Raw genomic sequence first — 13,371 nt, 5'->3', positions numbered from 1 at the left:
TTGAAACCAATATCTGCAGTCGGTGGGTTCGCAAGGTATAAAAAATGTCTCCTAAACAAAAAGACAGCAAAAAAGAATAGAAAATCCCACAGAAACCCTAAAATGACCCTCAAAAGGGAGTGCAAGGTACAGTAGTGATATTTTTTAGTGTACATCACTAGAGACTCTATTCATCCTTGATCCAGAACTATGTCAGCTTTACAAAAGAAGATGCCAGGACTTAATTGGTGCATTTGCTTACAGCGCTGAAATGGATTTGACACTGGTGAAAGGACATACTGTACAGTAGTACACCTTTAGCTAAATCACTTTCATGTTTTAATCGAATTGCATTAGGCAGCCTCAAATTGCTGTCAATATGGATCATCGCTAGTATTTCTCTGAATAACTTACGTACTCTATCTCTATTAGACTTAAATTTGTGATGGATAGTCCAGAGGATACTGTACTCAGTTTCATTTAATGAATTCTTCAATTTTATTGTGATTTTAAGTAAATTTCAGTAGTTGATTCATTGCAGTATATTGATTGGGACATCACATTCAATTTTAATTACCTCAGTACTTTACAGTATAACTATGTTAATCCAACTTTATTTATCACAACCAAAAATGATTGAGTATTCTATCATTCAAATAAAAACAAGAAAACTAAACTTTCATCTATGATAATTATTTTTAAAAAGAAATCAATCGCTGTCCCCCATGGTCATCTGCCGATGCGATTCTATGTAGAACAGAACGCCACAATGTGTACAACGAATCGTTGTTAATGACGATTTGTTTAGTTTGCCACCAAAATTCTGTAGATATTGCTCACTGGTAGCGGAGTTAGATTTGTTGTATGCTCGTTGTGTGACCTTCATGAGTGCCCGGCTTCGAGTAACTTACATCACGTTCAAAAGAACAAATACAGCAATTATGATGATCTTTAAAGCAATAAGGGACAGCCTCCATAGCAATCTCCGCTGTCCCAGTCCATTGTTTACATCCAACACCCAAGTTAGGTCAAGTGACGCTTATTACCAAATCGGTCTGTTTACTGTAGGTATCTGAAAAATTACAAATTACCTCAACAGAAACTGAGAGAAAGTACCTGATCTGACAAGCTTTGCAAACTGCAATAATATATTTTTCTGTGATGAATTATAGACAATGGACCTTAGGGGCCGTTCACAATTACAGTATCGACATTTTCACAAGTGTACAAACAGTAACACAAAGATCTTAAAATAACAAGATAACATTCTGCGCGGTTTGCGTGTAACAATTAAAAGCGTCCAATTCATGCATTATAAGCTTTAAAGTGTCATTTACTGGAATCTACTTACTATTCTAAAGTTAATAAAAGTAATGTATTATGATTTCTCTGTACTAAAGTATACAATATGGCCACATTCTTATGCTAATTACTCAGTTTATCATTTAGCGACAGTATGCTGGTTTTGGGAGTGCAAGCCTCATGATTTGTTTGATCAGCTGAATGAACACTGTTATCAAAATTGATTATAGGCTTGCTAATGAGCTACACCATAAATGTGTGTATTGAACCTTTAGTAGAAAGGTAAACAGTTTGTTGAATTATTGAATTATGTTGTTCTAATTAGCAATGTCTAACATGCAGTACAGTAGCTGTATTTCAAATGGCCCAGAGCATCCCTGCTAACATTGATTTGACTCATAAGAGTACACACCTTGAAAATTATAATACCTGTCGTTCCCAGGCCAGTTTATTATCACCTCACGAAGGATATGTATTCACTGCTGTTATAGTTTGTTAGCAGGATTATACAAATGCTAAATGAAGGATGTAGTAGTAGTAGTGCAGTACTTGGTCAAAGCATGGAAGAACTGATTAAATTGCGGTGTAAAAATGTCAAAACCGATGCGGTTCAATTATCACAGTGGTCTGGCGGGTACAGGTATGCCCTGAAATCACTTGACCAACCTCTCAAACAAAGGAGCACTTTCCCCTTTATTCTCACCCGTGCGTTTATTTTTATAATATTTAGTGACTGTCATCAGTTGGACTGCAATATGCAACTGATGGCATTCTAAGAAGAAATAATATTAATAATATGAATGAATAAAGAATGAATAAATGTGGCCCTCTACCGAGTTTCATCTGCTCAGGCTCACATTGGGTAGTTGCTAAATACAACGGGTTCAGCCAAGGGGGCGTGGCTTCGTATGTTGACGTCATGCATAACTTCACCTGTGTTTTGTATTAATTTCCTCGACAAAGTGTGGGGCCTGTTTGTAATCACACGGCATAGCAAAATACAGTCCGTACAACTAATTCCTTCGTGGTACAACCAATGTAAGTTGTCCCTGTGTGTTTTTCTTTCCAAAAATTAGGATCCCTGGAATGTTATCAATTCATGTGGCCTACACAGAGTGAAGTAATACATAGACCTAGTTAGTCTTATTTTAGCGGTATGGATTAGGCCTTAATCGCGAAAAAATGAAAACAAATCAATGACCTAGGCCCTACTATAGTAAAATACTGTACTTACATGGGTGGCGGCAGCGGGTGGGGGAGGGGAGGTCTCCGTCAGGGAGGTCTCCGTCGGGGAGGTCTGACTTCTCTCCCACCCCCTGTCGGGAGAAAAAAAACCACAATTTGTCAGGGAGAAAAAATGTAATATATTTTCTACATATAATAGTAGACACTAAAATCGACTAAATAAGCCTTTCAAACCAAAAATTGTTATTTATTTGTCGGGGAGGGAAGCCCCATGGAACACTTTCGACGGATATTGAGGGACGCCCGACCACACCCACCCACTTTCTTCATCGGCCCCCCCCCCCTTGTCGGGGACCTCGAACCCCAGGCAAGTCATGGCGCCACCCCTGTACTACTGTACTTAGTCTGTGGGTTTTCCAATCTTAATCCTATGAACAAATTATCTCACTGGAAGAGAAAATGGGCCTAATAAATTAAAATTACAACTTTTACAACATGACTGCATGATTTTTTTTTTTAGTGTTCACTGCTTTGAAACAATATTGCTGGCTGTATTCCAGGAAAAGTGAAACGAAACCGAATGTTAGGCCTATAATTTAAGTAAATATATTAACTTCCAATGTTAACTTCCAAATATTAACCCGCCTGTAGCGGCAGCACAAGAGAAAACTAAGCTAAGCCTCAGCCTCCTCTGCTCGCCTTGCTAAATTCACATTGGTCAATTATACATGACGTCACCGTATACAAGCCACGCCCCCCTCGGCTGAACCCATTGTATTTAGCAACTACCCTCACGTTGCAATCATTTATCATTGCTATTGTTTTTTGCTCTCTGTAAATAAAAAACATAAATGAATACCCCTGATTAACATATTTTTAATTTATCTGTTCTTTTTTCCTTCATAGTCATGGGATATTTTCTTTCGAAATGCGGAAAAAGGGGCGGCTCCAGGTACCGCCTACCAAGCGCCACCATCTGTGATGAGCATGGTTTCTTCTGGAGGTAGCCTGGCCGCTCCAGTGTCAAAGACAGTGGACAGGCAGGTGATAGAGGATCATCTAAGTGTCCAAGCCATCATCCGGTCTTACCAGGTTAGCAAATAAACTAACCAGAAATTTTCAGTTTCTTGCTTTGTTTTATTGTTTTCATTATGTATGAACATATAACAGTGAAAAATGACAGCGGCATAAAAAATGGAACATGTTATTGATCTTCATATAAAAATCGACGGTAAAAAATGCCTGGTACAAAAAAAGGCATTCCAACCAATCAGTGACTCCCGTCATCCTTTGCTGAGCATGTACGCTGGCAAACAAACCATGAAAGTTGCGTGCATGATGATCAGGTCGCGTTGTGTAGATTAGTTGTAACTTATAATGATAAAGTTTATTTATTGATGTCACTCTCTGTATAAATAAGCTTTAATGCTATGTAATTCGGATTGTGGGCGCTGAAGATTTGCTTTCCACAATTACCTCATCCGTAACCGTCCTGCGTTCTATGCACAACATGCATTCAAGCCAAAATGCGACCTAGAATTCAGACGAGAACACAAAGTTGCTGCATACGCAGTTGCCCTTATGATGTGCCATAAAGCCAGGCACTCCCTGCATCGTACGATGGTCGTGCGACTGTCTGCCGATAGGTCCGTCTATGACCTGTTAGACAACGCCGTCTGCTGATTGTCGGAGACGGTCTTAACAGATCGTCATTAATAACGATTCATTGCGCGCGCGTCCCTGCGTTGCATACTTCTTCGAGAAGCAGATATTTCCCGATTTTTGCCTGTAAAGTCATGCGCACAATGCGTTGTACGACCGTTGACCAACAAGCCAAATCTGCAAGCACTACACGACATGACGTCGTCTGCTCATTATTGATGGCAGTCTGAATGGATCGTCATTACAAACAATTGGCGTTATGTTCTCCATGAAATCGCATGACATCGAGTGCCTGTTTTTAGCTTTGGTAATCTGTGTGATCAGATGGATGATGCAGCGTTAACACTCGATTATTCAGTCATTTAATCAGTAACTTTGGTTCAATAATATTAAAACGTTATTACTGAGTATTAATCCATCATAACTGATTAATATTTTTCAGTCTTTTTATTAGTTGCTTATCATTAACAATAAATTTGTCTTTTTCCTAATTATGAAATCTTTGCCTTATTAAGAGAAACTATGTTGGGTAATACCGTATGTTATTTTAAGGCAGAGTTTGTCAATAGACTAATGCATGTTCTATACCTCTCAAATTTAACAACCTGAATAATTTTCTCTTTTAATATTAAATATTCTGTGAGTATCCCAAAGCTTAAAGTTATCCTTGAAAAAAATGCAATAATAGTTTAAAACATCAAAATGTACCTATAAGTACTTGTTTGCTAAAGGTTTTACAAAAATTGTGATTTTTTTTTCACTAAAACTACAATTTTCTTTCAATTTTTGCAGGCAAGTTATAATAGCAATAAGTTGCTTTAAGTTTAAAAACTAACTGAATCACTATTTAAACAGTGCTTCAAGCAGAGCATTAATTTGGCCGTGATGTAATGTCCTTGCTTCTTGTGATGAAGACCCTGGTTCAAATCCGGCCAACGTCAGATTTTAATTGGATCGACCGCACGGCTCCTCAAATAACTCTTACGTGAGAGCTAGGGGAGACAGGTGACTTGGTATTTGGGTCGTATTATTGTGATACGATATGTAAAGTGCATGATACTATATTTTATTCATATCAGTTTTGTCCATCTAGAATTTACTTTTCGTGTGGCAAACTACTGTAAGATGAGAATTCATATTTTTTTGTGAAAGGCATACTCGCTGAAGATTATTGGATAATATTTGATGTCTATTACAGTGGATCTTATTTATTGAAGAAATTTTTTACACCTTATTTTTCGGTTTACATTGTTGCCAAAGGGGATTTCCCTGTTGACACCAATTTTGCCACTCCTTGCCGCACCAGTGCATCCTTTGTGAATTTGTGTTTCCTGTTTGCATGTGGAATGTAATAGTAATGGGACACTGTTTCAACCAATCACGGGCATTGTCTTTGCAGATTCGTGGTCATCATATTGCAGCCCTGGATCCATTAGAAATCAGTTATGCTTGTATAGAAAAGCCGCCAGAACTTCTCATGACTGATTATAAATTTGGTAAAAAAATTGTGTGCCTTCTATATTTCTATTTTTCTCGTTTTAAAAGAAAGCAACTAAACGTAAACTCATGATGGCTGAAATTTTAAAAAAAACAAAAAAACAAAATACTATTCTCAATCTAAAAATTCCCCAAACAATTCAACTCTTTATATTGGAACATACATAAACTGCAATTTATTTTCACTCATCCATGAAAACAAATAGATTTCATGTTGCGATATTTCTCGCTTTTATCATTAGCTGTAAAATATTCATAATTTTCTTCTATTCGGAATTTCAGTTGGTGTTTATTAGATATTATTTACAGAAATTGCACATTTCAAGGACAAAACACCAGATTAATCATAATACATGGCAGATAGTAATTTGAATTTGAGATTGAAATGTCCATGTTACTGTGGATTTTTGGTTAAGATTCTCGCCTTCCAATCCCAAGATGTCTGTAATGGCATCGATGGTCCCAAATGATGAGTTTCTTTGGATTGATTACCCACGTTAAATACTATATGGTGGGAAAATAGATTTAGTACTATAGACTAATGAATAAAGCAAGGTTTTCAAACAGAAAAGTTAGGATAGGGCCAGTAAAGAGTGCTTGTGTTGCCCAAGAACATTTGACAATAATTAATAATAAATCAAGGTTGATAGTCGTTCGGTCAAGAATCTAGTTGTTTTTTATTCTTTGTGCAATCCAATTAATAGTTCTCGAAAAGGGAACCCTCCGTTGTTACCACCATAGTTGGGCCTTCACAGGGTTCTTTCACATGGATTTCATGCATGTTGTGGATCAATGTTATAAGAGTAGAGCAACCGCAAAATACCGTATGTATCAGAAGATGCGTGAGAATCTCCTTGTCGGAAGCCGCACCAATGGCATCTATAGCAGAGAGAATAACCACTATACTTGGATCCGTATATAGAGCCCAGGGGCGGATTGCTGTAAAACGGTCTTAACTGGTAGACTTGCTGGAACTCCTCGATTAAAGCCGGCTTTATCACTTACACGGTTACTAACGTTACTCTGCTAAGACCATTGCTGTAAAACAGTCTTCGCTTCAACTGTGATGAGTATTGAAATGCTAACAGGCACTCCCTGGTAACACAGAATTGAGGGCGCTGTCACATGTGCGTCACACTTTGATGCATGTATAAACAATTCACATGTATCAAAATGAAAGTAAATAAAAGAAGACCAGTTTTTACAGATGCGTAGAAGTTTGCGAAATATTCACCTTTCGAATCTTAGTCTTTGACGATTTAGTCCTAGGTAACGCCATGATGAAAATGATTTAAGACTGTCTTAAGCCTCCTCCAAGTAGGCTTTAAAATTTCAGACAGCTAACTAATTAGACCGCGGTATAGCAATATAGTCTGTAATCATAGACCAGAAGTGATTTCTCGATTACAGCCGGCTAAGCATTAAGACCATCTAAAGACTGCTTAAATAGCAATCCGCCCCCCGGTCTAATTCTAGTGTTCATAACTAATCATCACTCAGTGTTTGATAAAATGGTAACCACAGGGCTAAAATCCATGCAGTTTTCCACAAATAATTTTGATATTTTGTGTTATGTGCGCTTGAGCAACTTCAAGTCAACAAACTCACATTCCGTAGTAAGTAATCACAAAACATCAAATGGTTTGAATAGTAACAGCAGGACTTTTTTCTGACGAGTAAAACAACTCCACTCCCTAAGCCTCATGAAGAGACTTCGCTGATACAAGCATTACATCATTATTTAAGAGGGCCCCTGACTAGGATACGCTGGAAGGGTCATCCCTATAATATGGTTAAAAAAATGTTACAGCATTATGCAATGTACAGTAACAATTAGGCTACTTGATAAACTAATGTTAAACAAGAATTATTTCCTATAAAAAATGCTGCAACATCTTTATGACTGGTTTGTATTTCCAAACTTAATAAATTAATGTATTCTTGAGAATGACCTTATATCATCTTCAATGCATTTGTTTTATAATATGACACATAAACATAAAAGTAGCCTACAGGTAGAATTGGTTTTCGACTGGTGTACAAATAGCCACAACCTAGAAAATAATATTTGCATCTGTTGTACCGTTACTAGTCCGAGTCGGATCAATGAGACAAAGGCACCCAAGGTGTTTGTATGTAGGCCGATGCTGAATGTTATTGTTGTACTGTATCTTGGCTTTATACTGTAGATACAGCACAATATAATGGCAATTGTTCCTTTTACAGTAATTGTTGTATCCTGGCTTCTCAGAAGTGTGCTATTATTTGATGTCAAACAGGATTTAGACATATACTAATCAATACAGGATAGAACCTGACATGATGGAGAGCAATGTAAAAACCATTACTGCACCCATGGAACAAGAATAAATCAGAAGAATTATCATTATCAAATATATCAAATATAAAATAGTAATAATATCTAATTGGAAAATGTTTTCCTAACAGCAAACTATCACCATAATGGTGCATCCATACTGTACACTAAACAGAAAGTATTAATAAGCTAACAGCCACATTATCAATTAATTATTATTTCTGATGATGAAATACACAAAAATATACTTTAATTTTTGTTCCACACACACATGCATAGACTTCCTGTACATTGAAGACTTTAGTAGTCTCATAGTTGCCAACTTAAATACGGATTGACCGTGAGACGCGTGGATAATTTATCATTTGCCAGTTTTACTACGGATGAACAAAAACTCACGGATTGAAGGTTACTCATGGAATAAGATTTTTACATTAATAAATAATGGTTTATGATGGCATATACAGTAATATGCAATGAATTTTCCATTCGTCTATAGGGCTAGCCTTTTTTTTTTTTTTTAGCAGCAGTCTTTCAGTCTAGGTTATAATAGATAATGCAAGAACCCAGCACGCTCGTTGGAATCGTAAACAAAACGCCCACTGCTGTCGGTATGCTTTTATTATTATCCAGTAATGCACCATGCACGCTTTGTTTATCTTTTTTCCGCATAACAGTACCATATCATAAATAAATGGTTATTATCCATTCTCAAACAGACCAGAGTCCATAAAATTTTTTTTAAATTTTACACCAAGTAACTGTCAGGTACAAAGCAACAATTATCCTAAGATTACAGACTGTACTTTGGGCAAATTTAAATGAGTATAACTTTTTGGTTTTATTAAGTTTACATAGGCCTAAGCCGTACATACATTTTTTACTTAATTTAGTGTCCAAAATCGATCAAATCAGTAGTAAAAATGCCCAGATTGTGTGAGCTTCCAGGGGAATTCGTCTTCTGCACTCCCACCGGGGCCCTAGGTGACCCCCCGGCCCCAGCTAGTGGCGCGTTGCTATAAGTTCACAGATTTTTTTTTGGAAAAGTTCGCAACTATATAGCCTATGAACTTAATTTGGCCACATCTTCAAAATGAATTTCAACCAAAATTTAAAATTTGACTCCACACTATAACACAACAATACCGTTGTTTCATTATGAGTGCAGAATGTTGCAGGGTCCTGCTCTACCCAGGTGAAACCGGTAGGGTTTCAGGGTATATTGTACTGTAGAACCTACAGTATTATACTAATGAAATTATTTTTTCTTTGATCCGACGAGTTGTAGCCGATTCTAGGCTTGGCCTGTCTACTTTCCGCTGGCTTAGCCTGTCTACTTTCTGCTGGTGCCCTCATGTTACTATCATACAAATTAACAAGATTTTATGAAGTGTGTTATAATAGATGTGGCGTGAAAATTTTGGGCATTTGTCATGTCGAGTGCCCATATCTGATGAAGCTAGCGTCGTCCTGCCAGCAACATCTTGAGTACTAATATTAAGTAACAGCTGACGAGAATACTACTCTCGAGAATAAATTCTTCAAGCGTTGTCCAGGCTATCAAATTTTGTTGGACAAAAACATGTGACCTACCTAAACATAGTCATTATGACATCACATCATGACCATATATAGGTACATCATGAATATATATGGGCATACAACAGAAAATTTGATAATCTTGATAGGGCTTTAGTCCATAATGGTCAGCTCTGGCTGGATGGACCAACCTAAAATATTATTGTATTCAAAATAAAATAATTGTTGCGAAGCAGCCAATTCATATTCTTGACAAAAATTTGACCTCTGAAAGGTCATTGGTTGTCAAAAAACAAGGGCCTAAGACGACTGAAAAGCGGAGTTTCCTTCTTTCGTTCTGCCGGGTAAAATCAATTACTTACCTACATGTACCAACGTGTCCGCATGTCGCGACGCTCGAGTATTACTATTCAGCATTTTTACTATATTTCTAGGTTTCCTATTTCTACGTTTAATCGGCCCATGTCTCAGCCACAATATTTTGTGGACAATATTATTTACGAACCCAGTTAAACTTATTTACAAGCCTATTTCAGTGTGCTAATTATTACATTTAGGCGACGCTTGTTGTAGACTGGCATACACGATACCAACGCGAGACATCGACTCTCGTGTCCACACGTCAACTGGGAGGCATGCGAGTCATCGACTCTTGTGTCCACGCGTCAACTGCGAGGCATGACGACCGTAGACGATAGAATGTACAGGGCACGATTGAAACACCATAAAAGCGTTAAAAACAATATTTTAGCATAAATAATAATGTAGTGTATATAATATGACCATACCTTATGGGTCAATACAAAAATCACACCATTTCCTTACATCAGTTATTTTATTGTCACATGACCCTGGCCCACACTGACGAGGCCTAGCCAACCCCGAAACAATCGTCTGTCAGTGGGCACTCAGCAGAACGCCGATTTCTAGGTCTATACAGGGTTGCCAGATAGTTGGCAGTCTTCAAGACGGCCAAACCCACGCCATCTGAGGGCCAAATTCGCTAAACAATTTTTCGATTTTAGTGATTACACTACTTCATTTAATATACAAAAAAAACCATCCTGGAATATAGTCATTTGTTTGAAATGGAAGAAATAAAATGGACAGAGTTGCAATGTTAATCTGTTTATTGTTTTTATATTATTCACATCCACAAATTAAATGCCCATCTATATTATCATTATTCTCATTATTATAATTATTGTTATAATTATTTATTTATTACCATTTTTAAAGAGGGTGACCTATCCAGTTCCTGCAGGAATTGATCATTAAGGACCCCGATAAAACATAGACAATATGTGAGGGATGTCACCAGCTTTTTGAAGTGCCGGTCGGCGATCATTCTGCGTTTTCCTGGGGGTGGGGGTGCCACATGCTTTGTTTTAGATTAAAAAATAATAATGAACAAATCCCGGCGACAAAGCCAGCCGCATTGTTTGCCGTAATTTTACATGACGATTACCAGTACCACGATGAATGTGTATGTCACTGATTCATGTGCACTCATTTATTTATTTTTTGTCCATTTACACACATTATATATCAATTATTTATAATTAAAAGTGAAAAACTTAAAATACAAAATGAAAACAAAGTAAAGAAATAAAACATATTTCATATTTCAATAAAATCATTTTTCGTAAATTTTTAATAATCTTCCTGCCCCGGACCATGATCTCATAATAAAACACTTGAATGGTCACAATTTCAACTTTAACCTTTGAATGTGTACAGAGCAACTGTGTCATGCCGGCCCACGATGTTCGCTATGACTCAACTGGGCCTAGGCTGTTAAGTTAGCGATGAATAGCAGGGCAGTGTAGTATTTTGTTACAATTAACGTAACCACAGAAACATTTATTGTATTCTTATTGTCTTTATCAATTTAGCTTGTCTATTGTGTTTAGGTAAACTAATTATTTTGTTACAATTTGTAAACTGTTGAAATAATAGTGGTGGTCGGGAGCCTGTAAATCCTGGTCGGAAATGTCGAGTGCTGGACGGGCCCGTCCACCGCCGACCAGCGTGGTGACATCCCTGATATGTGAAATATTAAATATTCAAGACATTTTGTACTAAAACAGGCAGAATCTTTAACTTTTTTATTATTTCATCATCCATGTACCTTTGTTTTTATATTAAATTTGGCATCTATATTACAATCAGAAAACTATAATTTGTACTGTACCATAATTTTGTTTTAATAAACACCACAGGACATTTACTATTCAAAATGTTTTTTATGGGGAGGGTGTAGATTTTAAAAAAAATGGATGTGACATTTCCAACTTTATACACCCCTTACTGTAATAATAGTCTACAATGTATACGGTAATAAAGTTTGAAAGTTCCTTGATAGCTAACATTGTCTATTTAACATCACAATAATTCATTATTATTAGACCTATAGTTGTGTTTTGAATTGTACTCCACAAATCTCAGCCAATACCTCGCACAACTCGTTAATGTCTCGTATCTATTGTCGTGACGTCATGGCTCGCTGGCTCACACTTGTGATGTCTCGCACTTGTGATCAAATAACACGCTGGCTCCCACTTTGGCAACACTCTTTGGCAGTCAACTCGCCCCTAGATAACCCGCCCTAACTTGCCCCATAAAAAAATATACACTTCCTAGACCATGCAGTCTTCAAAATAAAAATTGTAACCTTTGGTAATCAACTAAATTTTCCACGTACATAGAAATTTTTGTAACTTTATTAAAAAAAACCTAAACCATAATTCACCACTATAGACACTTTTTGACAAAAATGAAAAATTATGACTTTGCTACCCAATGAGTAGTGTTCTAATATAGACAATGGGTCGTGTCTCATATTATTTGTTATATTTTTATTATTCATTATTTTCACTTGACTCGCATAAATAATTTTGTTCAAAGAACATTTATATGCAGATGTACTTCGCAGCACTTCACTTGCAATTTGCAATTTCTAGTAAAATAAATCATTATTGCCAGCAGAGAGCACAATTCCTGTGTAAAAGTTATCCATCTTTCAAATAACACTTAAAATAAATAGATGATGATTTGTCTTGGGCTGTTTTTTAAAGAACATTGCTTAAAAGGTATTTCCTAATCATTTCCTGGTCAGTTTTTCTTCTGATACTTTCAATCCGTGCATGGTGTTACTGTTTGCTACGATTCAAGTCAAATTGTTATGTTTTTGTTATGGCATTGGATGCTGACTGTCATATAATTTATCAACAACATATTTTTTAACAAGAGGCTAAAGAGATTTTATTGTTACCAGAACAGAAGATAGAAATATGTTAACTAAGCTTAGTTCTAACAGACCTTTTTTTTCTTAAAAGCAGTAGTTACCATATATAAAGCTTTGTCTACACTATCAAATTATATGTGACAAAAAAATGTGATGTGCCCATATATGGGTACAATGACTTCATATTACATACTTTCAAATTGTATCAAAAAAGTTCAACTCCTATTTTTCATCACATTTTATAATGTGACCCTTTTGTGAGGAAATTTGATAGTGTAGACAAGGCTTAAAATATCACAAGTTATAAATCTTAAATTGTTTTAAGTTTCTTCCTATAGTACAAAATTACATTTCATATTGAAATATTTGTACTGTAGTGTATTGATGGTTGATTTAATAAGAAGTACAGTATTTCCTGGATCTTGTTTGTTAGCATTTAAGACCTATTGTTCTTTACACAAGTCACCATTGTACAGTAGATACAGTATAATATTAAAGCCCCATTCCCGGCAAAATTTCACTAAAAATGACTTTTTTTAGAAAATATGCATTTGCATTACTCCAATTATTATAAATCATGGAAAAATATTGGCATGAATTTTAGTTTTACGCAAAAGACTAAAAAAAATGAGAAATACAGACT

The 13,371-nt window shown here is 36.2% G+C and overlaps 1 protein-coding gene and 1 long non-coding RNA gene across 4 annotated transcripts in view; one reads left to right on the top strand and one right to left on the bottom strand.

Moving 5' to 3' along the window:
- LOC117121839 (2-oxoglutarate dehydrogenase, mitochondrial-like) overlaps positions 1-13,371 on the top strand; it is a 63,144-nt gene that overhangs the window by 7,780 nt on the left and 41,993 nt on the right. For 2 of the 3 annotated variants that reach the window (XM_033267218.1, XM_033267216.1), the window contains exon 3: positions 3,373-3,558. In XM_033267218.1, the coding sequence (XP_033123109.1) occupies positions 3,373-3,558 (186 nt within the window). Of the gene's footprint in view, positions 1-3,372; positions 3,559-5,527; positions 5,625-13,371 lie in introns of all 3 variants that reach the window. The other variant, XM_033267217.1, reaches the window with a different exon arrangement.
- Positions 444-1,517, bottom strand: LOC117121841. The gene is made up of 2 exons (XR_004447636.1): positions 1,331-1,517; positions 444-1,051 (listed from the first exon to the last, which is right to left on the bottom strand). It is a non-coding gene; the product is annotated as an uncharacterized LOC117121841 (long non-coding RNA).

This window comes from Anneissia japonica, unplaced genomic scaffold, assembly GCF_011630105.1.
Source record: "Anneissia japonica isolate Jap-2015-1 unplaced genomic scaffold, ASM1163010v1 scaffold2392_len1475705_cov187, whole genome shotgun sequence".
Lineage (NCBI taxonomy): Eukaryota > Metazoa > Echinodermata > Crinoidea > Comatulida > Comatulidae > Anneissia > Anneissia japonica.
This window is presented reverse-complemented; position numbering and strand designations above follow the sequence as displayed.